Source organism: Hibiscus syriacus, unplaced genomic scaffold (assembly GCF_006381635.1).
Source record: "Hibiscus syriacus cultivar Baekdansim isolate YM2019G1 unplaced genomic scaffold, ASM638163v2 tig00110481_pilon, whole genome shotgun sequence".
Classification (NCBI taxonomy): Eukaryota; Viridiplantae; Streptophyta; class Magnoliopsida; order Malvales; family Malvaceae; genus Hibiscus; species Hibiscus syriacus.
The window spans coordinates 588,689-606,914 of NW_024062757.1; the positions used below are offsets into that span (position 1 = coordinate 588,689).

Below are 18,226 nucleotides of genomic sequence, written 5' to 3' on the forward strand. Positions count from 1 at the left end.
GGCGCGTGTGGAGGTGAAACGGTCAAAGTTTCCGATTCGTTGAAATCGAGCTCTCCGCTGTTCAAAAAATTGAACCGAGCTTTGTAAGTATCTCGAAATCGATTAAAATAATTTTTAGGAATTTTTCCGGGAATTTTCTGATATCAGTGCACTGTTCACGCGCCGCCACTGCGCGTGGGGAAGAAAAAATGATCGGTTTGACCGGTTTTGTAACCCATTTGACCGGTCACAACCCGACCCGTTTACCCGACCCGACCTATTGACCCGACCCGTTGACCCGTTGACCGTTGACCACTGTTGACCAAAACTTTGATTGGCTTTGACCGGGCATTAAACGACCTTTGACTTTGACCAAGTATACCTATCCTGACATTTTTCGACGTTTCAAATCCGATTCCGCAGTCCGTTTCTCGAAATTCGAACCCAAAGGCCTCGAAATTGTCGGTCAAACCCGTTGACTTTGATTTTGACCGAAGATTCCAAATTTTCGAAAAGCCATATTTTATGCTTTCGACGTCCTGAATCCGAATCCGAAGTCGGTTTTGCCAAATTCAAACCCAGTAAGCTGTTTTTGACTGATTTATCATCTGATTCGATCCGTTTTTCATAATTAAGCTCCGTTTTTGATGTAATTTCTGTTTATATGGATCCGAGGAAATATTGGAAGTTGAATTGAAGATCAAAGGTGTTCGAATGGAATTTTTATGGTCGATCAGTATTGCATGGAAATCGAGGTAATACTTTACTACCTCTTTATGCTTTATGGAACATGTTTATATTGATAAATGCATGAACAAGATAATGTTGGTCACTTTGGTGGAGTTGAATAATTTATACACTTGATATGATGTGGTAGAAATTCTGTAACTGATTACGGGTCGAATGACTAATATAAGAGATTGAGAAATTGTTAGATTAAATTACAAGTTTGTGATTATTGATAAAGAAATCAGCCCTGTATCTGCAACTTATAATTTATTTCATCAAATGTTAAATGTTAAAGGTACTTGGATGAGAAATTATGAGAATACTCTGATAGGGTAAAATTACGAAAATACCCTTATGTTATAAAAAGACAAGATTTGAATATGGAAGTTAGATAAGAGGATTTTACAGACATATTGATCTGATAAAATATTGATGTGCATAAGAAATGTTAGTTTTATTTGGAAATTATGGATAACCGGTTTTTTTAATCCTATGAGAGTTTGTGAAGAATACTAGAAGTTTGTTAAGAGAGCCGTTTCAAGATCAGAGAGTATTCAAGAAAGTAATTAATCATAGGATCTCTAAATTATTTTATTTTCGTTAAGAGCTAATATCGAAATTATCTGGTTAAGAAATTACGGAAATGCCCTTAAGAGGTAGAATAGTCTGAGTTGACTCTGAATGAGAAAATACTTAGGGGATTCATACTTAACTCGATTAAGTATGAATTTAATTGTTAAGATCCTGACTTAGTGCAGGAAAATTCCTGATATTCCGTTTGTAAAATCTGAGAAGACACTTGACCCGTAAATATTCGAATAATGAGTGAATACTTGAAGAATAATTTATCGGGGGTATTCTGCTGTCAGAATTGTTCAAAATGACTGAAGTAAATGATAAGATTGAATTAAATAATAAGATCGGATGGCAGTAAAAGATTGAAATACAGTATATCTGTAAAATGACCAAAATACCCATGTAATGGATATGACCCAAGAATATCACTAAGCTCAGGAATGATTGGATATCCTCGAGCTCTGAAATAAATGGAATAAAACTGAACACCAAAATTACCAAAATAACCTTATGGCCTAAACTAAGTAAATACCTTGGATTAATTAAGGAATCCAAATAAGCATAGGTATTGGACTACCTTTAAAAGTTATAGAACATAACTTAAGTGAGCCGATCAACCTTAATAATATATCAGTACCTGAACGATATAGATATTACTTGAATACATGTTCGTCTACTCAAGTTTAGCTCAATGATAATTTTGGAAGTATTCAGCTCAGCTCAACTCTAGATTGCATTCGGTACTAAGAATTGGATATCTGTTCGATAAATCAACCACGAAGACCAAACTGAACTGAACGGAAGTACAATATGTATCTGAAATTCAGAAACGTACGGAATTACTCTAGAAAATCCCGAAGTAACTGGAATAGACTTGAATGCTAAATGAACTAAGCAACCTCAAGCACTAAGGATTAAGTAAGTGATGTGAATGAGTCTGGAAACGTTAATGAACATACACAATGTACTGTTCTTCTAGATCATGAACTACAAATCAAGCACGTCAGTATTTCATGATATATTGGAAGCGTAAAAATAAAATAAAGACATTGGAAGATCTATTCAGTGATGATTCTGAAAATGATCTATGGACAAGAGTTTGTGGTATTAAAGTGTAAATACCCTGGAAGAACAATGAATTGATCAATCGACAAGCATTAATTTTGGGAGCTATTCATTTAAGAGTTGTTTGATAATCCGATCAATCGACATAGATTGTAAATGTCCTGAATCTTCATTTCTTCGTTACAGCTCAAATCATATTCTGAATAATTGATGATTTTGTCAGTTATTGAACTCTTCTAATAGTGATTCTGAATTTCGATATTCTATCGGCATACTGAATAACTGTGTTTTTCTGCCTGATACAGTACCTCTAAATAATACCTGTAAACTCTGGTGTGTTCCCTAATTATATAAATATTTTATTTGATTTCCGAATTGAATTCTGTTCTGATACGTTACCTGAATTCTGTTCTGATTCTGATATGGATTCTGTTCTGATATCTGATATGAATTCTGTTTTGATTTCTGATATCTCCGTTTAACGACGGAGAAATGTTTTATCTGGGGGGTTTATTGTTGGAGGAAGATTACTGCAGGCTCCTCGGCTGTGTGCTCAGGGCCTTACTGTTACTGGTTGTGCGGGGTGTATGGTTCCGGGAAACCTACACAAACAGATTGTGAAAGGATGGGGGTGTATATATATATGCTTTAAAAATATATATATATATCTTTTTACTGGTTTTATGGGAACACACTAGATAACCTATTCTGATATCCTGAACTCAGTCATCTGAAATATTTGTCTGAACTGAAAGCTCATTGTCCGTTACCATCTGAAATATCAGTAGAATCTCTGCTCAACATAAAAATCTATAAACGTTCGGAAATAATAAGGATATGTATGTTTATCTGTATCTGTACGTTCTTCAACATTATCTGGTAGTTCTGTATTACTGAGCTTTTCAAAGCTCACTCTATTACTCACCTTTTCAGGTAAAAAGAATTGTACCAGTGCATCTATCGACTTCAGTAAGGGAGTTTTTCCGGCGTTGTTGCAGAGTATGGTACATGTGATTAGGGGGCATGTAATTGTATTTTGATTTATATACGAGTCTGGAAATCTGTTTTATTTTTAAATAGTGACAACTGATTTTATTAGTTTACATGTAATTTAAAAAGTTTTAATTTTTCCACTATTTTTACAGTGGGTCGCTCCGGTGGCCCAAATGTGACACCCCGGATCGAATCTGATTACCCTTATCGGTCTGTGGGGTTACAGTAAAAGCCCATTATCTTGTCATGGGCAAATAAACAGAAAAAACATGCTTTGATATTTTTTGTGGATCCAATGTAGTTCATTAAAAGCACATTGAGACCACACTTCGTTCCTTTTAGTTGTAGGTTAAAGTTATAGTGTCCTCACTGAGATTCCATCAAAATTATCATATTTCTTTTAACACTTTTCCTATGTAATATGATTGATTTAAAAAATCCTTTATTAAATTAAAAACCTTTACCTTTAAGTCCACTTCTTCCAAATTAATCATTTCAAATTTGATAAACAAAATAATTCTTAATTTTATTAATAACTAGATATGTGTATTAAAGATCGATAAAACGTCTACATACATATTTATAATAATACAGTTTGAATAAAACATTTTAGTATATGAATGTTTCTGTTGGTCCATTGATCAATGAAAGTGGTGGGAGTGTGGTACCTTTTATTCTGTCTGTTGTTTCCTATTTTAATTACGGGTGGTCTAGCTTGAAGATTCTGTTTTCCAGTTTATTTTTGTGGGTATTTTTATTATTATCAGGGTTAACGGGGTAGGCTCGTCCAGTCTTTAATCTATGGTGATTTGTTTCGGTCCTTGGTCGAGTCTGTTGGCAGCTAGTTTTCAGCAAGTGTGGTTCTCCTTGACTCAGGGCTAGGTTGTGTTCAAGCTCTGGTTGCAAGTGATGTTGTGTTTGTGGTGTTGTCTCGTTTCTTTGGATATGCAGTGGGTTTCGACTTCGTTTTAGGTCTAAGTTCATTTCAGTAGTTTGTCTCTGTTGAATTTTTTGGAACGAGTTTGGGGTTTATTGTAGGCTGAGTTTGGGTTTGTGTGATGTTCAACTTTGTGTTTATTGAAATTTACCACCTCTACCACCTCAAGGCACATTCTTTTTCTTCATTTAGGATTAGGGTTTTTTTAATGAGGTCATCGAGGTAGTTTACTTTGTAAACATTCGTAATACAAAGTACCACCTTTCAAAAAAGAATGTAAACTTTGTCTTCTTTTTCATGTGCCACAAATCCTTTACGTTAATTCATGTAAATCTTTTTATTTAGATCCCATTCAAAAAAATCATACTGACGTTCATTTAATGTAACTATGAATGGAGGCTAAGAAAAACAAAGCATGAATAGTTGAGATCTCAGGAACATGAACGTGTGCCACATGAACGTGTGCAACGAAAAAAATACCATATTAATGTTAAACATAATTTTAAATAGTCTCGATAATTATAAAATAATTTTTATTTAATTTTTTTAATTAAACAACATGGTTACACCCTACAAATACATAGATTTAAACGTAGTTTTTTTAAATAAATAATATTAATTTTTATCATTAAAATCATTCAGACTAATATTAAATATGAGAAAACTATGTAGATAATTCCCTATGTTTAGGGACTGAATATCTTTAGTCACCAATTTAAAAATTAAGGGAAAATGATCTCTAACATTATCGATCCATTCGATTTTAGTCCCTTAACCATTAATTTTTGTGAACTCCCTTTTGTTTAAGTCTTTAATATGGCTGAAGAATTAAAATCAAACGGATCGATAATGTTAGAGACTAAAGTCAAACGGATCGATAACGTTAAGGATCATTCCCTCTGAAATTTTAAATTGGTGATCAAAGTCAATCAGACCGAAAAAGATAAGGGACTATATGCACAGTTTACCCAATATAATAAGTAAATGACCAAAACTTATTCGGTTTCATTAATTAAGAAAATATATAAGGAGATAAAACCCTAAAGGGTCCTTCCACGTGATCTGTACGCTCATCTCTTTCTCGTTTCAATTCTCTCCCGATACTAGCACACGCCTCACCACCTCTTTTCTCTTTTCCAACAGCAAAAGCTATAAAACGCCACTCGACTTTCAAATCCCTAGACCTACTCAACATATCGATTATCCATTCGGTGAGATGGCCGATCGCTTGACACGTATCGCGATTGTCAGCTCCGACCGCTGCAAGCCCAAGAAGTGCCGCCAAGAGTGCAAGAAGAGCTGCCCTGTCGTTAAAACTGGTAATCTAAGCTTTACTCGCTCCATCCCTGTGTTCTTTTTTTTCTAATTTGTTTTTTATGTGGCTTTTCCTGTTTTCGGAGTTTGAAAATTTGGAGGTAATCTTATTCCATCTTAATTGAATTAGCTTAAATGAAGCGTTTCATTAATTTCCCCCAAATGATGTTGATTACTGGAGAATCCGTGAAATGAACAAGGAAACTTGAGTGCTTGTACCGAGAGCTGATTTATTATCAATCAGTAACCTGAAAGAAATAGAGAACCATATAAAATAGGGAGAATAATATTATAGAATAATAGAAAAGTAGAAGAAGATGACATATTGTAGAGGAAGAAACTATATAGATATATATTGACATGGATTTCTTTTTGAGAAATTGCCGTTACTAGCACAATTCAATACATCCAAATAACTACAACCAGAATAATTCATTTTGGATTGATAATGACTAAAACCAGAATAAATCTAGACAGAAATCAAACATGGTAGGACTTAAATATGGGATCTAAAACTTCTAAGGGTCACCTCCTTGTCATTAAGCAGCTATATGAAATTCTTATAACAATAATGTTTCTGACATAGTGTGTGTATACCGTATTTCACTTGCTTGCTCAGTTAACACTAAAATAACCTTGTATTTTGGAAGCATCTTGGATCTTGTTAATGCTTGTAATTTGTTCGTCTAGTTGGATCCTTGTTATTCAAGCTGGCTGTTAGCCTGTTACTCGGGTCAAGTTTATTCTTCCTCTCCTGCTTCAGATTTTCCATCTCACTTTTGTTTCTCTGTCTGCAGGGAAACTTTGCATTGAGGTTTCCCCTGCCTCAAAGATTGCTTTCATCTCTGAGGAGTTATGCATTGGTTGTGGTATCTGTGTCAAGGTATGTAGTTTTACATTGATATGACATTGATGTTGGTTTCTCTGTTTGTGGATGAACAATAGCCTATCATGAAGATGAACCAACTATCTTCTCATGCAGAAATGCCCATTTGAAGCAATTCAAATCATCAACTTGCCAAGAGATTTGGATAAAGATACAACCCATCGATATGGCCCCAATACTTTCAAGCTACACAGGTTGGTTAAATTTTTCTGTTCTTGAAAACCTTCATAATTTTTCTGTTATTTCTTGTTTATTCCCCCCTCCACCTCCATTTTGAGATGGTTTTGAATTGCAATTTTAGGTTACCAGTTCCAAGGCCTGGGCAAGTTCTTGGTCTGGTTGGAACCAATGGCATTGGCAAATCAACTGCTCTTAAAGTTCTGGCCGGGAAGCTGAAGCCAAATTTGGGTCGTTTCAATGTAACTCTCTGAGGTTTTGTTTCCTTATTTGATTCTTTCGCTGTGTTTTTTGTTTACCTGTTTGGATAATCTATTTGCAGAACCCTCCAGATTGGCAGGAAATCTTGACCTATTTTCGAGGATCTGAGTTGCAGAATTATTTTACCCGCATCTTGGAAGATAATCTGAAGGTTCTTAACATTGCATTTTGATTGTGCATCTTCAACTTGCATTTTTCTTTTCTTTTTTATATTCATTTACAAGTTCTGATGGGGAAGATGATGAGAGTTCTGGATAAACTAGTCACATATGATGTCAAGACATTCTTAATTGGTCTTGCTAGTTTGTTTGAAGGTCTTCCTGACTCTTAGGTTGTGAGATTTAATGAGAATGATTGCATCAACATCAAGTTCTATGACCATCTTCCTTGATATTAATATTTCTTCACTAAAATGATATTGTGTGATGTACTAGATTCAAATATTCACCGATAGTTTAACCATAACCTTTTTGTTTCTTCTACTTCTATTGTATTTCCAGCATTGGTATTGAATTGCTTTATATGTCTCAATCTTAGCCTCTTGAGCATCCTTGGGAAAAGCTTCTGCAAAGTTAAACTAGTTTAGTTTTGCAGTTAAGATTGTATAATTGAGTCACATCACCTAGAATTTTATTTATTATGTAAGGCTACATATATGACGCTTACAGAAGAAAATTCAAAGATCGATAATAATTGTTTATTCTCTTGTCAACTTTTATATTTTTAATACTGTTGCTGCCCTGATTATAGCAACTTTGATGAGTGCCCTGCAATTCCCTGTTTTTCCTTGATATTTTCCGATAATTTTTATGTTAAACAGGCCATCATCAAGCCACAGTATGTTGATCATATTCCAAAGGCAGTTCAAGGCAATGTAGGACAGGTACTTGATCAAAAAGATGAGAGAGATATGAAGGCTGAACTCTGTGCCGATCTTGAACTGAACCAGGTCATAGACCGTAATGTTGGAGATTTATCTGGTGGAGAGCTCCAGAGATTTGCTATTGCTGTTGTTGCCATACAGAATGCTGAAATATATATGTTTGACGAGCCTTCGAGTTATCTGGATGTGAAACAGAGATTGAAAGCAGCACAAGTCATCCGATCTTTACTCAGGCCTAATAGGTAAAATCTCCTGTCCTTAGTCTCTAATGCTTCTTATAGATTGAATGGTTCTAATTGGGGAACAATACTTCTACATTTTTATTCCAGCTTTGTGATTGTGGTCGAGCATGATCTGAGTGTCCTGGATTATTTATCGGATTTCATTTGCTGCTTGTACGGGAAACCGGGGGCATATGGAGTTGTAACCCTTCCCTTCTCTGTAAGAGAGGGAATAAATATCTTTTTGGCTGGATTTGTCCCTACTGAAAACCTAAGGTTTCGAGATGAATCTTTGACCTTCAAGGTACACCTGTTTCTCTTGTATTCGTGCATGTGTCATTCATCTTTAAATTCTTGTCTTAACCTCTCTTTTTCCCCTTTGTTATAGGTTGCAGAGACCCCACAGGAAAGTGCTGAAGAAATTGAAACCTATGCACGATACAAATACCCAACCATGACTAAAACACAGGGTAATTTTAGACTTAAAGTTATGGAGGGTGAATTTACTGATTCTCAGATTATTGTAATGTTGGGAGAGAACGGTACTGGGAAGACCACATTTATTCGTATGCTGGTATTTTGCTTTTCCATCATTTGTGCATTCATTATTACCCGTTTTAGTTCATTGTTAATCTCGTCTCTTGAATAAGTTCATTAATATTATTGGATGAACCTGCAGGCTGGTTTGTTGAAACCTGATAGTGTAGAAGGTTCAGATGTGGAGATCCCTGAGTTTAATGTTTCATACAAACCTCAAAAGATCAGTCCCAAATTTCAAAATACCGTCAGGCATTTGCTGCATCAAAAGATACGTGATTCATACATGCATCCTCAATTTGTTTCAGATGTGATGAAGCCACTTCTCATTGAGCAATTGATGGATCAGGAAGTAGTGAATCTCTCTGGAGGGGAGTTGCAAAGAGTTGCATTATGTCTATGCCTTGGAAAGGTAAATGCTTTTGAATTAGCTAAAAAAGTAAGGTAGAGATTGGAGTTAAATTTTCAAAGTTTTTCTGTACCTCCTTACAAGTTTGAAACATGATTGGTTTTGAATCTAAATTATTGGAGGCGCTGGTTACTGTTCTTACCTCATCCTAACCTATGTTTTGGGATAACTCCTTTTAACACTAAGCATTACCTTTCATGTCCATATGTATAGTTGTGGGCTTACTTGTGCATTTGCCAACACTAGTATCTTCTTGTGTATGTACTTGTATTCCATTAGAGTCCTTTTAGCCTTTAGGGGTATCTACTTGGGTATGCTGAAGGGCCTATACTGATTTTTCAACTCTTTTATTATTGTTAATAACTTAATTTGCAAGTTGTAGATCTTCTTAAGTCGCAGAACATGTAGTGTGCTTAGTACTCGAAACACATTATTGGCTCCATCTGAAATTTGATAAATTCTTTTAACATATAAGAAATACGCTGTGGTTAATGGTGAATCCTAGGAATTGAGAGCTATTGAATCATAGTTTCTCTGGATCAAGGTTGTGGATATACAAAGTCAAGTGATGAGATAGATCAAGTTCTATTTGGTTTTAGATGATCCTAATTAAGAGTTGCATTGTTATGATTCTAATTTTTTCAGTTTTCCCTTTGATTGTTTCGTGGAATGTTGGTATGTCAATTGGTTTTGGGTCATGTATTTTAGCTTTTCAAATTCCAAGGTATTGTCTTTTCTAGTCTGCCTGATGCACATGTTTGTTTTATGTCATGCAGCCAGCAGATATTTATCTGATAGATGAACCGAGTGCTTATCTCGACTCTGAGCAGCGTATTGTTGCTTCTAAAGTTATAAAGAGGTTTATCCTCCATGCAAAGAAAACCGCATTTGTGGTTGAACACGATTTTATAATGGCGTCATATCTTGCAGACCGAGTTATTGTGTATGAAGGGAAGCCATCGGTGGATTGTATTGCAAATTCTCCTCAGTCCTTGTTGACTGGCATGAATCTCTTCTTATCGGTGAGTTTCGCATAATTCCCTTGATGATTGATTGTGCTGTACTGCTATTCGTTTGAAATTTCTGGTGGTGCTCACTGTTTGACATTGCGGCACTCTACAGCATCTGGACATCACGTTCAGGCGGGACCCGACCAATTACCGACCTAGGATCAACAAATTGGACTCAACCAAGGATCGAGAGCAGAAGTCTGCTGGGTCCTATTATTATCTAGATGATTGAGACATTTAATGACAGGTCTGGAATCAATGCTTTCTGTTATATGTTTATGGATTGCAAGTATGTTTATGTGGTGGGTGCTGAACTTTGTCCATTGCAGTTGCTAATTATGATGAGATGAAAAGAAGACTTGTCCGTGGCGGGGATCTGATATGATGTTGATAAGAAAAAAAAGGTGTTGGTGGTGGCGGCAGCGTGCTGTTTATTTTGGAAAATTTTATCCTATGATTATCCTACAATGTGTTTTACTACTGATTTTGGTTGATGTTTGATGAGTTAGAAGAATACTGCTACTCTTTTTCGGACCTCATTGCATATCCATTGGGTTTTTCACGTTTAGAAGAGCAGGGAATGCTGTTAGAGTGAAAGATACTTCAATTATCCGTGTAGTGTTTGCTCTTACCCCGAAGTTATTTTTCATGATCATATCACCCCACTTTTAAACTAACAGATTACGGGCCTAAATGTTTGAGGCGCACAGATTGAATCAGTCCGATTTTTCTATATTTAATAATATTTAAAAAATTAGTCTAAATTGGTGTAGTTAGTAGTTAGTACAATTCTTTTTGAGCATTCAAATAATGATTTAATGTCAAACTTACATTGCGCGTCCAATTTGTCTTCTTTACGTGATGATTGCAGGGGATGACGGGAATAATAAGATAAGATTGTTTTTTAATAGTATAGATTAATTATAAAATAATATTTGTTCATGATTTTTTAAGATAAAATATATAAATAATTTTTTGATTATATGATGTTTTATTAAGTCTTTCAATTATTAAAGGTTATAATATTGATCCGGGTTATAAAATGATCCTCAAAATATAAGAGTTGTTTTATTAAATCTTTTAAGTTAAAAATAATTATCTAATTATTCATTATATTTTAATCCGTCTCTTTTTCTTTAAAAAAAATGAGCGGTAATATACTGACGAAAACAATTACTTAAGCAATCTAAAAAGCATATTTAAATTATTATCATAATTAGATTTTAAATGAATGTAATACAATTGTAAAAAAAATCATTACTTAAGGCAACATAAAAAATAGTATACTAAAGGGCAAGGACTTTTAGCAAATGGAAACAGGTTCAACATTAAGCTGGAGTTTCAATAAATTACTTAAACTGTGAGTCGATGCTTAAGTAATCCTTCCAAATGAAGCTCTATCGATAAGACAAATCTGGCAAGAGATTAGAACGAAGGGGGATAAAGTTCCTTGGCAATCTATTATTTGGTTCCCACATAACATTCCTAAACACAGCCTCATTGCCTGGATGGCAATGATCGATAGGCTGCCTATTCGAGATTGACTTCACCGCATAGGTATTGTTTCTAATGAAAGCAGTGTTTTATGCAACGAGTCATTGGAAAACAGAAATCATCTGTTCTTCGAATGCCAGACTGCTTCTCAATTACGAGACCAGATCTTTCACCTCAATGGAATTTACAAGACAATATTATCTTGGGAGGACTTGATTACATGGGCAAGTATATATTGGAAAGGTAAATCCTTGTTAATCACTATCTTCAAATTAGCATGGAACGCCACAATCTATATTTAGTGGGAGGAACGCAACCGAAGAATCTTCAAAGGATGTTCTCGAAGCATTGAAGAATTACTCCGCACAATCAAAGACTTTGTAGGTATAAAACTAAGGGGTAAAAATATTAATAGGTTTGATGATGTAAACTCAAATCTTTGTATTGCTTGGGATATTGACTAAAACCGATCGATTTTTATTTGGTCTGTAATTTTTCTATTTTCTGTGATCGTTGATTTTTTGTAACTACTTAGCTTTCTTGGATAATAGAATTTCGATTTATCCAAAAAAAAAATAGTATACTTAAATTATTATTTTAATTAATTCTTAAATGAATGTAATACTATTGTCATAAAAAACCATTACTTAAGCAACCTAAAAAAAGTACACTTACATTTACTAATTAAAACTTTTTGATTTAAAAGCTTAAACACTAGATGAGTAAAGGTTCCATAATACATATCACATAATGGAGTCTCATCGATTGAGTAAGAAGTATGACAAATCCTATATGTTCTTGTATGCCGAAAGCAAAAGGGTCTGTAATTATTCATAAAACCAGTTGAAGTCGATTATTATAACATCGGTTGATAGTAAATCGGTTGGACCTCACGACTCCCAAAAGTCCATGCTTTCCTCCCACGGTTAACTCACTTCCACTTCTTGAATTTCCCTCCTCCGTGCTTCCCATGCTTCCCGTGCTTGAATTTTCCATGCTTCCCGTGCTTGAATTTCCCACCACCATAACCACCATGACCACCACCATAAGCACCATGACCACCACCATAAGCACCGTGACCACCGTAAGCACCATGAGAACCGTGAGCCACGTGATGAGTCCCCATTGCGGCCGCTGCAGCTGCAGCACCGCCGGCGAGCAACCCTCCTAAGGCACCGTGCCCTGTAGACGCAATTACAAATTGGCATCTCACACGTTGTACACAAACATAACATGGCAACAAGCATAAAGACAATCTTGGCACTTTACCTGAATGGGATGCACCGTGTCCATGAGGTGCGCCGGGATAACCAGCGGGTGGATAGCCCTGAGGGGGGTATCCTCCAGCAGCAGGTGGATAGCCTTGAGGGGGATACCCTCCAGCAGGTGGATAGCCCTGAGGGGGATACCCTCCTCCACGACCATGAGCAAGACCGTGTGCAAGGTTTGAAAGGAGACCCTTGTCTTCATGACCATGCTTGTCCTTGTCCTTTCCCATGTCTTTTTTTCTTCCTCAACCTGTGGAATATCAAGATAGACAAACATGAGTGATACACAACACATAAAATCCTGGATCACATCGTTCATCAACAAAACAAGTCACAAACTTCGAATAGGATTAACAATAAAGCATGGAATTCACAACAAAAAGAGGTGTTCATCGTTTAACAAATGCCATAACACATAATGGGTAGCAATTACAATCATTAATTAGACAACTAAACATGCCAATTAGGAGTAATAGAACAAAAACCTAAAATTCCCCAAAGGTAGAGATGGTAAGAAAACAGTCAACCCTTTCTGTTTAGGCGATCATGTAGACCAGTACAAACAATAACAAAATTCTGAAGAAACCAAAAAAAAAAGAGTAAATTAAGGTTAGAGAGAGAGAGAGATTTGTTCTTACAATTACAGAGAAGATCTAGTCAGCGAGGGGTCAGAAGAAGATAGCTTCGTAATAAAATCGTGAGGGAAGGATTTATAATAATCACAAGGGAGATTCCACGCGTTGCTTTAAGGCTTTAACGCGTAATGAACACGGCTGCTGATCAGGACACCTCCGTTTTTGAGATTCGACTTTAATAGCAAGACGAACCAAAACGATCTCGATAATAAAAAATTTATTATAATTTTTTGAAATCTTAAATTCAAACATAAAAGATATAATGTAAATATTTAATATTAAATACTTAAGAATTTTTTCAGAATAAATATTATTTTATATTTATCTTAAATTACTATAAAAACCTTAATCCCTAAGTAATGGAACTATTCCATTTCAATGCAATAAAGGGAAGAGATAAATATTGTTTATGTATGGAAGTCGAAACCTGTTGCAACTAACAAAAATTTTTATATTTATCTTTTTTTAACTCTTCCTAATTGCCTGGCCACTATGCCTAGTAAATTTTGTGTGGATTTAATTATTCGAACCGATTTATTAAATTAGAAATTAGATATAAATTAGAATGCAATGACCTAGATTTGATTCGAAATCTAAAATAAATCGATTTGAATCAAAATAGATATGGATTTTAACTGGACCGATGTAGACTCATATTCAACTTGACCTGAACTAAAAGAAACTCGAATGAAAAACAATTCAGACCGAAAATAACTCAAAATGAAGTAACCATTTTTTTGGATAAGTGTGTTTTATTATCCAAGAAAGCAGTAAAAACTGCTACAAAAAACAAAGAAATCAGCAAACAAAATCTCAGTAGCATCCCGACAAACACCCCTAAAAAGTCTTCTATTTCTTTCATCCCTAGTAAACTAAAGCACTCCTAGCCGGCATAAGGATAAAAACAAGTACAGATTTACCCTCAAGACAAGCCACGATCCAGTTTAGCTCAACATCCAAACTCATCGCACGACGGGCAAGGTTACACTTTGCCAAAATAGCTTCCCAAACACCTCTCGAGAAAGGGCACCCAAAGAAAAGATGACCTCTGGTCTCCGCAGCATCACAGAACACACACTTCGCATCCACCCCAATCCCCATACACAACAGCCTGTCCTTAGTGGGGAGTCTGTCCAAGATCGCCATTCAACCAATAACTGTATATTTAGGGATGTGAAAAGGGAACCACACTACCTTGTGCCAAGGCACCCTAGCCCCCGCCTCTCTAACCTTCGATCAAATCCAACTAACAGTAATAGAATCAAAACTCAGAGCAGATTCGAAAAGAGAGCGAGGTTCCATTTTTAGGGCAAGCAACTTCTTGATAATCCAACTCGCATTCCGCTTCCCCTGGAGATGCCAAAAATCCACTCCTTTAAAGACGTAAGCCTTTAGTCAAGCCACCCATAAAGAACCTTCATAGCCATAATTTTTTGAATCAGTCCAACTCGTAGTGTCCCTAAGCCCCGAGTCCTCCCTCAGAGCGAAGAGTGCAGACCAGTCCCAGCTTACCCGAGCTCCAGAGGCAGCATAATCATCCCCTTTCTAAAAAGATCTAGAACACAACTGGTCAATTCTTTAATAACAGATTGGGAAAGGATAAACTACCTGCACCAATAGGCAGTGATACTAAAAAGAACATCACATATCAATTGAGCTCTACGAGCATGAAGTAACCAAATTTAATTTATTCATATATGATCTAAACAGTGTTAGTGTTACGATCACATGCAAGCGTGTTGCATGGATGAGGGTTTCTGTTATAGTATAGTTACAAGCTGTTAAGTTTGTTATGCATTCTTCATGTACAAATAGCTACTCTCTAGTTCAAGAGAGGTCAGTTTCCGTTAATAGAATTGCAGAGAGTTCTAGCTGTCATTTGTTCATTCTTCTATTCTTCAAGATAGCTTAAATGCTATCTTATCTAACAGAACATCGACCCACTTTTAAGATGATAATTGAGTCAAAGTAAATGATTAATTTATTTTTTTGTTATCTATTTTTAGTAATGTAATAAATAATAAAATGATGTATATTTTATTCTCATTTTGTATTATATCGATAATCAATCAATGCATTTGATAATAGTTTAACGGTTCAATATTATTGTACTACTAGTTAGTCACCACTCACGTGTATCCTATCTTTTTTAACTCAATTAGATTTATACTCAACTCCACCGAATTGACCCGAAAATTTATAGATTGTTATGAATTGAAGATTAATTGATATGATATTGACCTGATCTGAGAGTTAACTACTCTAATATTGGTCCGACCTAAAAACTGATCGATCTTATGTTACTCAAACCAAAAATCGATCGATCTCATATTAACTTGAATAAAAATCAATCAATCTAACATTAACTCGACCCAACTTACTATAGAGCCGAACTAAATTTAATCATATATAATTCAAACCTAAACCAATCGGATCTAAACTCGATCTAAAAAGATCCGATTGCCACCTCAACTGCCACTTACTCTTGTAAATAATGATTGCCGATTACATTGTTATTGTTCTTCAATAGTACGAATCCAATAGTGATTTATTTTTTTTAAATTAAAAAAAATAATAAAACTAATACAGATAAAAATATAATTTAAAAATCAAAAAAATAATAAAAAAACTTCAAAGAATGAAGTATATTGAACAATTTTCAAGATTTTTTCTTCTAAAATATAAGAATATAAAAAAATAATTGTTGAGTTTTGGAAAGCGGCTTGTTGAACAAAATTGAACGTAAACATCCCCTGCAAGTTTATGTTTTTATATTCACAATTTCCCTTAACCTCCAACATTATTATTTCCCCCTACATATTTCAAGGTTTTGTTTTAATTAATCTGAACCGACTCACGTTACACATATGGTTTTGATGGTGAATCTCCTATCAAGCACTTTCTATATACATAAAGACTCGAACTCGATACCTTACTCAACCGATATCAAACTGCTTACCACTTGAATCAACCTCATTAGTTAACATTATTATTTTGCATTAATATTCAAATGATTACAATTATAAAACATGAACAGATGCAACGAATCCTTAAAAATAAGGATGAATTACGAGTTTAGTACCTAAACTATTAGTTTTTGTATTTTTTATTACTTAGGCTTTTAATTTTTTCAAAATCATACCCAACGTTTAATTTTTGTTTTATTTTAGTACCCGTTAAAACTTTAACATTGAGTTTTGAAACAAATGAAAGTTTAGGTACTAAAACGGACCAAGAGTGATAGTTTAGGTGCCAAACGCGTTAAGTTTTTAAACGATGAGATACTAAAATGAAATAAAAACTAAATATTATGTATAACTTTTTTTTAAAAAAATTAAAAATTTAGGTACTAAAATAGATTAGAAATGATAGATTAGATACTAAATATATAATTCACCCTAGAAATAATAGAAATGATATTAACCATACCCCATACCATTATCATCATCCACTCGGACTAAGTCGATTTGATGCCATGCTACAACATACAATACAAGAACAGTAAAGCTATAGAAAAATATAACCTCTTTTATCATCACTTAAAAGAGAGATATTGCTAAATGTCTCGAGCAGTAGGCAATACTTGACTTATTGTCCGTACAACAATGTATGGTTTCTCGAATCCATTAAGTAACATCGTTTGATTAAAGAAAATATTATTATTTCTAATAAGATAAAGCAATTATATCTATATGATATATCTACGTTATTAATTGATTAAAAATATTACGTTATAATTATCTAAAGCCTTGCCCATCATTATCCCATTGTCCAAAAATCTTGAGCCGCCAAATTAAAATTAGGACACAAATGTGTATAGTACTCTTTCTATCTCATAATGTCACATACAAGGATTAAAATAAAAATATAAGTGTTGTTGTTTGTTGATTTTTTAAATAGGTGGTTAAACTATTTTTTGACTTAATTAGATGTTTAACGTTATAAACGTTATTCATTTAGGTGTTTTAACCATCAATGGTGTTAATTTTCCCGTTAAGTGACATGTGTCACAATCTGATAAATTAAATTTTTTTATTTAAAATTAGAAAATTAAAAATTATATATTTTTTAAAAAAAGAAAACATAAATTTTGAAATAAACTCAAAACTTTAACAACTTTCATTTCAACATCTAAACCTACACCGACTGCCATCCTTTGCTGTCGATGAAACTCAATTGACCCCTTCCCCCGACAACCAAAACCCCTAATAAATCGTGACCAATTGATAGTGAATCGAGGTTTTATACCTCACGAACACTAGGCTAAAAATCGCAATCTTACGTGATTTCGATGACCAATAAACAACTTCGACTACGTATGACTGGGAAAATGATAGAGACTACATCGACGGTAATGATCGTGGCCAGAAAGGATGACGACGACATGTTAAGATTAAAATTTGAAAAATTTAGAGATTTGGGAACTATTTTATAATTTAAGAAAAAATAAGATTTTTTTTATAAATATAATAATATTTTTTTAAAAAATAAATTTTAAAATCACCATATTTTAACATATGTCACTTAACAAGAGAAATTAATGCCATTGACAGCTCGGACACTTAAATAGGTAACATTTGTAACATTAAACACTTTGATGAGTTAAAAAATAGTTTAGGAACCTATTTAGAAAAAATAATATAATTTAGACACTTATTTTGATATTAAGCCTTTTATTTATCTGAGGTAAATATAAAATAGTATCTGTTTAAAGATAACTATCAATAATTTGGCACAAAACGTTCACACTCCTAATATTTTTTGATGCTCGAACTCAGGAATTCAAAGAATAACAACAATTCATTTACAACTGAGGTCGTTTTATTCGTGTCATCTTGATAACACTTGAATC

At 34.3% G+C, this 18,226-nt stretch overlaps 2 protein-coding genes across 2 annotated transcripts; one reads left to right on the forward strand and one right to left on the reverse strand.

The window, feature by feature from the left end:
- The first annotated feature begins 5,495 nt into the window (after positions 1–5,495).
- LOC120128520 (ABC transporter E family member 2) lies at positions 5,496–10,538 on the forward strand. Its single transcript, XM_039146195.1, has 12 exons — positions 5,496–5,598; positions 6,391–6,476; positions 6,576–6,673; positions 6,781–6,898; positions 6,979–7,068; positions 7,738–8,042; positions 8,130–8,325; positions 8,410–8,595; positions 8,701–8,970; positions 9,744–9,989; positions 10,090–10,224; positions 10,307–10,538. The coding sequence occupies exons 1-11, from the start codon at positions 5,496–5,498 to the stop codon at positions 10,207–10,209; spliced, it is 1,818 nt and encodes a 605-aa protein (XP_039002126.1). The 3' UTR covers positions 10,210–10,224; positions 10,307–10,538.
- Positions 10,539–12,190: 1,652 nt separating this feature from the next.
- LOC120128531 (glycine-rich protein A3-like) lies at positions 12,191–13,488 on the reverse strand. Its single transcript, XM_039146203.1, has 3 exons — positions 13,378–13,488; positions 12,741–12,989; positions 12,191–12,653 (listed from the first exon to the last, which is right to left on the reverse strand). Exons 2-3 carry the CDS (start codon positions 12,967–12,969, stop codon positions 12,403–12,405), a joined length of 480 nt encoding a protein of 159 aa, XP_039002134.1. The 5' UTR covers positions 12,970–12,989; positions 13,378–13,488; the 3' UTR covers positions 12,191–12,402.
- Positions 13,489–18,226: the final 4,738 nt, after the last annotated feature.